This window comes from Schistocerca americana, chromosome 1 (genome assembly GCF_021461395.2).
Source record: "Schistocerca americana isolate TAMUIC-IGC-003095 chromosome 1, iqSchAmer2.1, whole genome shotgun sequence".
Taxonomy (NCBI): domain Eukaryota; kingdom Metazoa; phylum Arthropoda; class Insecta; order Orthoptera; family Acrididae; genus Schistocerca; species Schistocerca americana.
The window spans coordinates 303,665,229-303,677,420 of NC_060119.1; the positions used below are offsets into that span (position 1 = coordinate 303,665,229).

The window sequence follows — 12,192 nt, forward strand, 5'->3', positions numbered from 1 at the left end:
TTTCATAAAAAGCAGAGACTACAACAATGTGTCTGCCGAACCAACGACATTATAACGAATAGTGCTATGCTATAAAGGAATGTAATTAAGCTGCGCACCAAAAAGTGACGACACAGCAATCGGTAACTTTATGTGGGTCAATTCTAGTGACTGTACTTTTAAAGTATGCCATGTTCCTTTGTTTACGAATATCAACCGCTACTTTCAAAGACTGCCTCTATATAGTGTCCTTGCCTCGGGTGTAATATCGTTGCTCAAAGCAAAGAGTGATATTGGACTCTAGAATTTATCCCGTTACGTCACTGGTCAAAGCCAACGGCTAGTGTAGCTAATTCCTGTCGAGCCATAGCTTCCTGGAACAGCGCTAACACTTCTTCAATCGGACTGAAGAAGCCTCGTTTCCACGTGCCTACGGCTGCACGTTCTGCGCTAATATCTTTGGTCGACCTCGTTCTCTTGTTTCTCGAGACGCTTTGTGAAAGGAGCCTGACTCGAATAAGTTAAGTCCCGAGGCCGTGACAGAGGAATGCAGTCGCTGCACAGGATAGACAGCCCGCCGGCGTCGATGCCGCAGTCGCACGCGGCCCCGCGGCGCCGGCGGTCGCTGCTGTCTCACGGGATGCCGCAGTCGGGCACCCGGCTGTCGCTGTGCCGGAGGCCGGCGCAGACCACGCCGCTGCCGCGCCTCGTCGAGAACGGAGTCGACCTGACGCCGGGCCGCCTCAGCGACGCCCGCATGCCGCCCGCCGCGGAGAGCGAGCTGCAAGTCTTCCACGCCGCCCTCGGCGGCAGTGTCACCGGTCTGCCAGGTGACACACCCAGGCTAAGAACACAGCCACGTATTCTAAAATATTCCAAGAATGGTTGCCTATCGAAGGCGCGGGGTCCAAACGATATACAGGGTGAAAAGTATTTAAACCGACAAACTCTGGGAGGTTGTAGGCCACATCAAAACAAATATTTTTCCCTAATGTCATTTTTTCCTACGAGGATTATTTAAACCGTTGGAGGCCGTATTACGCTCTTCAGTTGATAAGAGGCCGTATTACGATCTTCAGTAGTTAGAGGGCGTGTAGTAGTAGGCAACTGGTGTCCACCAGTGTAGTAGTGCATTGTCTCTGTTTACTAATGGAGCGATACACCTGGAGTGAGTACACTGACATGCTTGGTGCGTACTACGGGTTTATCAACAACAATATCCTAATCGCCGTATCCCGCATCATACGACCTTTGATGCTGTGTACCAACGTGTGCGTGAGACCAGGTCATTTAGCAGATTACCTGGACAGGGATGCCGTCGCACGGTAAGAACGCTGCAATTTGAGGAAGTTGTCTTGCAGCATGTGGAGCGGGATCCTTTTATCAGCACTCGTACAATTGCACGCCACATGGGAACGAATCAGACGAATGTAAGAACAGTCCTTCGAGAGCAATTGTTACGTCCATTTCACCTACAGCGTGTCCACAACCTGGAACCAGTTGGTAATCCACCAAGAGCATAGTTTTCGCAGTGGTACCTGGAACAGTGTGAAATGCATCCTACATTTCCATCCTCTGTGTTGTTTACCGATGACGCAACGTTCGGGCGTGATGGAGTCTTCAACATGCACAATTCGCATGTCTGGAGTGAGGATAATCCACATGCCACAGTTACTAGCGCTCAACAAGTGCGGTTCTTCGTTAATATATGGGTCGGTGTTGTTGAAGACTGTTTAATTGGGCCGTAGCTACCAGTTGTTGTCTCTTGGTCATAAAAAAAAGTGTTTGTTGGTTTAATTAATTTGCCGCCAGAGAAATCTTCCTCTACCGGGTGAAATACTCCTCATAGGAAAAAATGACATTAGGGAAAAATATTTGTTTTGATGTCCCCTAAACCTCCAAGAGTTTGTCGGTTTAAATACTTTTCACCCTGTATATCGAACGTGCGATGGTAAATGGATCGTGCAACTCCGGTGGGGGGCGTTACGAGTACGTTTACGGTGGTCGCTACAGCAACAACAGAAGAAGACCGTTACAAAAATTCTTGTATTTGCAAAGGAGACGACTTACCTTACTCGTCGTCGGTGTTGTCATCATCCATTACGGTTGTTCAAATGGGTTCAAATGGCTCTAAGCACTGTGCGACTTAACTTCTGAGGTCATCGGTCGCCTAGAACTTAGAACTAATTAAACCTAACTAACCTAAGGACATCACACACATCCATGCCCGAAGCAGGATTCGAACCTGCAACCGTAACGGTCGCTCGGCTCCAGATTGCAGCGCCTAGAACCGCACGGCCACTCCGGCCTGCCATTACGGTTGTCGGGATGGATAATTTAGAAGAGTCGAACCATGTATTCTTCCTGATACTCGTTCGTTTTCCGCACTGCCCGCAATGAAACTGTAAACGGTATTTCAGCATCGAAAATGTTCATACGAAGTTCTGTCCTTTCTTCCAGGAGTGCTAGTTCTGCAAGGTTCGCAGGAGAGCTTCTGTGAAATTTGGAAGGTAGGAGGCGAGGTACTGGCGGAATTGAAGCTGTGAGGACGGGGCGTGAGTCGTGCTTGGGTAGCTCAGTGGTTGAGCACTTGTCCGCGAAAGGCAAAGGTCCCGAGTTCGAGTCTCGGTCCGGCACACATTTTTAATCTGTCAGGAAGTTTCATATCAGCGCACACTCCGCTGTAGAAAATTTCATTCTAAGTTCTACACACTTCGCACCACCACAGTCTACATAGTACCTTCTTTCCTCGTTCGGTGGTGCTCCATATTTGCGACAAAAAGTCGAACAATTTTCTACGCTGGGTAAACATGGAATCAGATTTTTCCATGTGAGAGAATCCGCCGAAGAAACATCAAGAACACCAGACATCCCACTCACTAACGACATAAATCGTCTGGGATTCTCTAGCAACTCACAAATAATTTGCGGAGGTATGTAATGTAGAGCAACTAAGGGAACGACGGAAAACAGATAAAAATGACGATCACAAATAATTGATCACAACGCCCGCCACCAGAGTCGCATGATCGAGTTACGATCGCATGTGTCAATATGTATTGTTTGGACACCGCAACTTCGATAGGCAATCATTCTTGGAAATTACCTATTTTAGTGACTCGAGGTGACAGCGCACGCCGTGATGTGCGGGTAGCGAATGCAAGACGGCGTCATTAGCATTTAACTACCGATAACAAGTCTCGTTTCTTCCAGCTGCTGTAATCTCACACTATTGCCTCGTTCATCTTTCCTCCTCATTTAAAAAGTAATGTACACCGAAGTAACAAAAGTCATGGGATACCTCCTAACACCGTGTCGGACCTCCTTTTGCCTGGCGTAGTGCAACAACTCGACGAAGAATGAACTCAAGACGTTGGAAGTCCCCTGTAGAAATATTGAGCCATGCTGCATCTACAGCCGCCGGCCAGTGTGGCCGAGTGGTTTTAGGAGCTTCAGTCCGGAATCGCGCGACGGCTACGGTCGCAGGCTCGAATCCTGCCTCGGGCATGGATGTGTGTGATGTCCTTAGGTTAGTTAGGTTTAAGTAGTTCTAAGTTATAGGGGACTGATGACCTCCGATGTTAAGTCCCATAGTGCTCAGAGCCATTTGAACCATTTTGCATCTACAGCCGTCCTTCATTGCAAAAGTGTTGCCGGCGCAGGATTTTGTGCGCGAACTGACCTCTCGATTAAGTCACATAAATGTTCGATGGGATTCATATCGGGGGATCGGGGTGGCTAAATCATTCGCTCGAATATTCCAGGATGTTCAAACCGGTGACATGGCGCATTGTCAAACATAAAAATTCCGTCACTGTTTGGTAACATAACTATTCCCAGTCCGTCAGTCAGTAAACACAGCCCACACTATTATGGAGCTTTGTTGACAAATTGTGTCCTTGGTTTCGCGAGATCTGCGGCACGTTTGAACCCTGCCGAACTGAAATCGGAGTCCTCTGACCAGGTCACGGCTTTACAATCGTCTAGGGCCCAACTAATATGGTCACAAGCCAAGGAGTGGATTTGTTAGCAAAGGCACTCGCGTCCCTCCTCTGCCGCCATAGCCAAGTAACTCCCAATTTCACTGCATTGTGTTATCGTATACATTCGTCGAGAGTGTCACATTAATTTCTGCTGTTATTTTACGCAATGTGCTTGTTTGTTAACACTGACAAGTCTACACAAAACGCCGCTGCTCTTGGTCGTTAAGAGAAGGTCATCGGTTATTGTGTTATCGGTAGTGAGAGGTAATGCCTGAAATTTGGAAAAATTCTAGTGCCCGATTCACCCGTCGGCTTTGAGTAATGACGTCATACCTAAAGCAAAGACGCTACGTATAGGCAATCTATAAACGTAACGCATCATACTCGTAAACAAACGAATGTAGCATACGATTAAATTACGATCACAGTCACGCAGCTATTTATTTAGCCATGAATTATATCGAAACGAACTGAAGATAGAGAAAATAATTAAGAACAAGAATTAGAAACAAATTTTCATGTCTGCTAAGAAGTATTCGACTATTATAAATGTGTCTCCTATTATAAAACAACGTCAATTTTATATTAATTATTGAATCTAACGGGAGAAGCGCAGGCGAGAAACTAAAATGTATAAGAAAAACGGGAAAATTAAATGAATGACAACAAATACGAAACAGCAGCATAAAATGTGGAGCAACTGACACATTAAATTCTAAAAGAAAGCCAGTACATCGGGAACGAATATCTACAAAAACTAAAGAACATTGGAATCGATAGCTGGAATTAAACTATGTAGGTGTATTCCAGTTACCGATTCCAACCGTTTCATAATTCATACACATTAATTATTTTTGCTTTTGTATGCTCTGAAACGTAATCATATTTCTACATTTGTAATTGCTCCCTAAAACTACTGCGGTTTATAACAACAATTGGATCGGTAACTAGAAATGAGCAATTACAAATGCAGAAATCATATTAACTTACATTTCAGTGCACTCACGTGCTGAAAAAACGATCTAATTAATGAATTATCGGATGGCTGGAATCGGTAACTAGAATTGACCTATATAGGAGGTCAATTCTAGTTACCGATTCCAACTTTTTGATGGTTCATAATTGTGAACATTTCTGCAGTAAATCTGTGGACTATGTTTTTTTAGGATTCTAGATTTCTTATTGATCTCAGAAACACTGCGAAAAACTATTAAATATTGTAGTTACAGCTTCCAAATTTTTCTCTTTTTCATAATACTGAAGATAGCAGTAGCATTCGTTGAAATCCTGTGACAGTTTAGCGCACACATCTAAATAACGAACCGTCGAATGGTTGGAATCGGTAACTAGAATTAACCTACATAGGTCAGTTCCAGGTACCGATTCCGGTATTTGTTAGACCCTACTTTTAGTTCATTTTCGTTACTTGTGCACTCGTCCCGTTAGATTTAACAATTAGTATTAAAAGTTAACGCCGATTCATAATATTATAACTTCACCAAGTGCTACACTGTACTGGATTTAAAGGTTTTCTGTGTTTTTCTTACTCGCATAAATTGTGATAATAATTTATTTTAGTCATTTATACTTCTCTTTTTCTGTTCTTATTTATTTTCGTTACCTTTAATTCTTGTCGGTATAATTTGTGGCTAAGCAATTAATTAAATGAACTGTGTTTGTAATTTTATCGTACGCTACAATTGTTTGTTTACAAATACGATCAGTTGCTTTCAAAGATTGCCTCTATGTAGCTTCTCTGCCTTTGGTATGACGTCATCGCTCAAAGCTGACGAGTGGAATCGGACACTGTAATCGTACGCTACAACCGTTTGTTTACAAATACGATCAGTTGCTTTCAAAGATTGCCTCTATGTAGCTTCTCTGCCTTTGGTATGACGTCATTGCTCAAAGCCGACTAGTGGAATCGGACACTGTAATTGTCCCTGAAATTTGGTATTCTCTTGACACTGTGGATCGCGAAATACTGAATTCCCTAACGATTTCCGAAATTTAATGTCCCATGCGTCTAGCTCCAACTACCATTCCGCGTTCAACGTCTTAAATCTCGTCATGCGGCCATAATCACGTCGGAGAGTTTTTCATATGAATCACGTGAGTACAAATCCGGCTCCGCCAACACACTGCCCTTTTACGCAAGCGATACTACAACCATCTCTATGTGTGAATATAGCTATGTCATGTCTTTTGTCACCTCAGTGTATTACAGATCGGAATGGAACCTTGTCAATAGGTTAGAGCAGTTGATCCCAACCTGAAGGTAATACACAACGAGGGGTAAAATGAGCTTCCTGAGAGGTAAAAACAAAAGGATTCGATTATTTTTAAAATATCATTACTTCTGTCACCATTTCATAAGACTGTAATACTAATTACATAAGTTACAGTACCAGCAATTACACGAAACGCTAACATCAACGTCGGACACAATGAGATGGAATTGCGAAACAAATCCATCAATAACATCTTCCTCATATAAAACACACAACACTCATAGTTTGTACCACATCCGCGACAGTAGAACTGAGACATATTCATCAAATCTGCTCAAATATTGCATGAAAATACCTTGTTGTAGATAGTTCCCACAATGTACCAGACATTACTTCAGTATTCACTTCGCGACAGTAAATGAAGTTATTGACACGCAACAGTGACTACCTAATGACTACGACATTACTGTAAGGCTTACAGGGTATTATTGTTATTATTATTATTATTATTAATGGCAGTGGTCAGGCGCTAAGCATTGGTAGTCTGAAATCTTCCAGTTTCTGCTAGTTCAGAAATAACGAGTCCAGCATTCAACTGATTTGCTAGCTGTAAGTATAGTGCAAATATTTTAACATGGTTCATTTTAAACGGAGGTGCAGGCTGTGTGTGAAACACGTGACGCCAGGGAGAGGAATCGTTAAAGGAAGCATGTATTGTAACGAGTGTTTAACATCACTGTGGATAACTAGCTTCCTTCCTGAGAAGCAGTTGTAGGAAGTACTCGCTACGCACAGACAATTGTTTCATAGTTCTGTAAAAAAGGTTATCTGAAATAAGCAGTAACAATTGTCTAATTACCTCGTTTGTGAGTAACACATCCACAAACAACTTAATATAATATAGCTTTCGTCATTTTCAAAATAAAATTGTTCAAAGGATATGTGTTTTCACTGTAGAGGTTAGCTAGGATATAATGCTGATGTGTTTGGAGAGGGTTGAGAGGAGCGGGATGATACAGGCTAATATCTAAAGGCATTCAGGTATAATAGACTCAGGATGGTTGGGAACCAGTGGAGTTGGGTTGTTTTGGGGAAGGAGACCAGACAGCGAGGTCATCGGTCTGGGAACCAGTGGACTCACCCACAACCGGTTATAGTTAGCACTGATTTTCACGTAGCACTACAAACGTTCACAGATATTTTAAGCAAAACGTACATTAGTAAGCGCGCTATAAGCCATTGCAAATGCGAAATGCTGGTACGCTAATAACCAATGTATCCGCCAGAATGTTGAATGGAAGCATGAAGACATGCATGCAACATGCAAACAAACATGTACTGGGTTTTACAGGAGCCAGATGTCAGTTTGTGGGATGGAGTTCCATGCCTTGTTGTACTTGGTCGGTCATGCAGTGATTTTTAATTATTATTGGTTGTGGATGACGCTGTAGTTGTCCTCCGATGATGTCCCATGTGTGCTCGATTGGAGACAGTTCTGGTGATCGAGCAGCCCAAGGCAACATGTCGACACTCTGTAGAGTATGTTGAGTTACAATGGTGGTATGTGGGCGAGCGTTATTCTGTTGGAAAACACGCCTGGAATGCTTTTCTTGAATGGCGTCATAACAGGTCGAATCAGCAGATTGACGTAAAAAATTTGCAAGCAGGATGCGTTGGTTAACGATGAGAGTGCTCCAGCTGTCTAACGAAATAGCACCCCAGACTCTAATTTTAGGTCTGGGTACAGTGTGTCTAGCACGTACAGGTTGGTTGCAGGCCCTCAACTGACCTCCTTTTAACCAATGCCGGGTTCGATTCCCGGCCGAGTTGGGGATTTTCTCTGCCTGGGGCCTGGATGTTTGTGTTGTCCTCCTCATTTCATCATCATTCACGAACGTGGCAAGATTGGACTGTGTAAAGATTGGGACTTTGTACGGCCGCTGATAACCGGCAGTTGAGCGCCCCACAAACCAATCATCATCATCATCCAACCAACACACGACCGTCACTGGCACCGAGCCCTCCACTGAGACCTCGCTTGGTACAACCGAAGTCGTAAATGGCGAGGGTTGGGATCAGTGGAATGCACGCTACAGGGAGTCCGGCTTGGAGCTGTACTTGTTGTCATCTATTCGTAACAGTTCGTTGTGTCGCCATACTTTCTCGAGACCGCCGCTGCCAGCTGTCATGACTACATTACTGCCAAGTCTTTCTGCAATATCGCAGAAGGAACATCAGGCTTCTAGTAGCCCTCTTACCCGACTTGTTCACCGTCTTTTTTTTAACAAGGAAAATCGACAAACAGGCGGGCGATTTGAAATTTTTTTATTTTTTTTTTTGAAACCAGTGATGTGTTGGTAATGCGCCTTTCTTATCCTAAAGACCTTGACTAACATTAACATGAACTAACGTTTTACTTTCAAAAATGACTAGCTCTCATGACCGCTACAGTGTGTATTTAAAGCAAATCTGATTTGCATTATGGATGAAAATGGGTATGTGTCCTCGGTGTTGGTGGTTCAAGTTGCATGCTTTGTGTGCAGCAGCGCGGAATTTACCGGTTAGATGGCAATGATCCCTATGTGGTGTTTACACTTCTTTGTGCAATAACTGCCTACAAACATAGCAGACAACAGAATTTTCATACAGTAATTTACCCTCCCGCGTTTCGGTCATAGGAGTGATGTTGTCATGAATGTCTTCAACTTTCCTTGCAAGTTTTCAATCTCAGAGAGCAGCTAATCCGTCGGTTTATCCCCAACGTACAAATCAAAATGTTTAAGACTTGAGTTCTACAAACACACAACTTGATAAGTGGCAGCGAAAGCTACGTTTCGTTCTCTGAGAGTAGTATGTGAGGCAGTAGGATCCCCCGCATGGCCTCCCACAGGAACGAGAAGACATTCAATGTCGACGTATATAGCAATGGGTAATCGCTCCTTGTGGAGAAAATTCTTAAATTTTAAGATTTTATATTCTTCAATCGGCGTTACAACACGTACTGGGTCCTTGGTGGAGCAGTCGACCAAATACTTCGTTAAGCTCTTACTCATTTGAAACGAATTCAGGCACCTAGGACAAAGATGCAGTTTACTGTTACGTTTCAGTATTTGGGAGGAGAGAACGTGGGACATACATTTGAACCAGCAGTAATGTTGCCTGTGACCATCAGATATTAACAACAACTCTGCATGTTTCTCATGCTGACCAGCGACTTTAGAAAGGTAAATGGGTCGTAATGACCACATGTAACAACACCATCATCCGAGTTGCATACTCTCAACGCATACATATGGACTGAAATATGAGGAACTACCTCTCAAATTTACTAATTTCCTGTGAGATCATGAGGAATTTAATACTATCAAGATTATAACATCAACTAATATCCACATGGTATTGTTCTGAACAATGTGCATGTTTCTTATAATTTCTTTTCCAGAGCCGGCCGCTGTGGCCGAGTGGTTCTAGGCGCTTCAATCTGGAACCGCGCGACCGCTACAGTCGCCGGTTCGAATCTTGCCTCGGGCATGGATGTGTGTGATGTCCTTAGGTTAGTTAGGTTTAAGTAGTTCTAAGTTCTAGGGGACTGATGATGACCTCAGATTTTAAGTCACATAGTCCTATAGTCCTCAGAGCCATGAATTTTTTTTTTTTTCAGTCCAGAAGTGACCACAGAAAGTAGAAATGATTGTTGCGGACATTAGCAACAGCCTTTTCATCAGCAATATCCTTGGAAGGCATATGCGAGGACCCTTCACATATTGGATCGTACACATGTACATGAACGTCCAAATATGGAAATCTGTGGAGAACTTTACCACACTCTCTTTGCTGGAAGTGAGAGAGCTGGGCCTATATAGGATTCAGGGTACAATCATCAAATCATTTAGCAATTGAGGGGTCCTACATTATCTCGCCACTATTACCTCACTTATGTATGACTCATCCTTTGGCATATCCTCCTTAGGTGGGAGAGTGAACTCGCAGCATATTGTAACGAAGTAGTTAATGGTGGGATACCACGGATTCTTTAAGATCTTGGAAAGTTCCCTTTCCATAACATGCAGATACTTATTCGTCTTGATATCCAGCTGTGTTGCTGATTCTAGTAAGCAAAGTCCTGTCTCCAAGTACACCTCGAATCACTGAAGATCGTAATTCCGGGATCGTCGTCATCCTCACTGTTAGAACGGGTGGAGGGGCTTACGCTGGTCGATAGCTGATCTCTATCACTACGGGGACCATATCCTGGTGGTACAGGTATCGATTAAACATGAGACAGTTCAGATGTCGGTGCATGTGCCACCACTAGAGGAAGTGCAACTAGCTCCACTGTTCGTGGTCCAGTCACTGATGCAGACGGGCCCACCATCGACCCTCCAGCTCCTGTCAATGCTGCTCATGGTGGTAGTGATGCAGGTGTTGATGGTGCCAGTGCGGGACAAGGCAGCTCCAAGTTATCAAGTAACTCTGAAACATCATAGTACAACAGTGTATAAGTATCAGGAGACAATTGTAGACACACACACACACACACACACACACACACACACACACACACACACAAAATAAAAGAGATACTTACATACAAAGTCATCATCATCATAGTCATCGTCGTCGTCATCATTGTCATCATCACCGTCAGTGCGCCGGCCGCTGTGACCGAGCGGTTCTAGGCGCATCAGACCGGAATCCCGCTGCTGCTACGGTCGCAGGTTCGAATCCTGCCTCGGGCATGGATGTATGTGATGTCGTTAGGTTAGTTAGGTTTAGGTAGTTCTAAGTCTAGGGGACTGATGACCTCAGATGTTAACTCCTGTAGTGCATATAACCACCATCAGTGTCGCTATGTGGCACTATTCTTATAGGGGGGGGGGGGGGGGTTAGAGGTCTGGGATGGCGTGGCAAGCGTCTGAATATATGGGGTAATGTTTACCTGCCACCCTTCAGATGCTGAATATGCTGGAAACGGGCTAGTGTTCGGAGCATTAACCATTTCTCAAAGGGCAAGAAAGACGCTGGCCAAGTAAAATATTGACACTAACAAATAAACTCTCTCTCTCTCGTAAAAGCGATACTTACATAAAAGATCAAGGTCATCGTCAACATCGTCCTGTGACTGAGTGATGTTAGCCGATCAATCCTCAGATGTAGAAAAAGGGTTAGGGCTTGGGACATTGTCCAGAGACGGCCTTGAAGTGACGTCATTCATCAGCCCTAAAACAACAGCGTAACAACCTTTAAGCACTGAAAATACAGACAGACAGAAACATGCACTTATATAGAAACGGCGCTTACGCTATAGATTTTCATCCCTCCAAACACAGCGCATTAAAGCAGCAAAAGCCTCATCATCAAAGAGATTCGATGCGACACTGCTCTCATCGAAAACCTCCTTGAAACAAGGATCTTTTCTTCTGCTTCTGGCGATGTTGTTGTTGCTGGATGACATTTTCATAACCGACATCATGAGAGGTAGAGAGAGAGAGAGAGAGAGAGAGAGAGAGAGAGAGAGAGACATAGAGGGAGGGAGAGAGAAACAACACCAGAAGTGGACTGAGTAGAAAGTAAGCGTGCTGAGCCCTTTTATATAGTCTCAGTCAGTAAAAAGGTGATGGGGGTGAAATCAGACGAGTACGCTTGTAGCTTTCACCAAGAGTAGATGCATGTCATCACAGCTCGATAGATGGATGGCGTTTGTGAAGTAGGAAGTCATGAGAGCTAGTTTCAAAATAATTTATTCATAATCCAATTAAATATCACTTTTACATCATCCATTGCACATATAAAACAATTCTTCTGCTTCCTCAGTCTAAGGCGATGCAGTGGAGGACATCCAGATCTTTATAGATCTCTGACAGATGCGTTCTTGAAAGTAACAGGTATGTGTAAAGGTTCCTCAAGACATTTCCTGTAAAATGTTTAGTTATTTGATCAAAATTTCGAAGTAATGTCACTAGATCTTCAAAAATAGTTCTGTCTTCATCTTAGCTAAT

At 43.6% G+C, this 12,192-nt stretch overlaps 1 protein-coding gene across 1 annotated transcript in view; it reads left to right on the forward strand.

Moving 5' to 3' along the window:
• The first annotated feature begins 526 nt into the window (after window positions 1–526).
• The window catches only part of LOC124545280 (dynein axonemal intermediate chain 4-like), a 65,951-nt gene continuing 54,285 nt past the window's right edge, over window positions 527–12,192 (forward strand). The window contains exon 1 of the mRNA XM_047124205.1: window positions 527–809. Coding sequence (XP_046980161.1) covers window positions 527–809 — 283 coding nt within the window. The remainder of the gene's footprint in view (window positions 810–12,192) is intronic.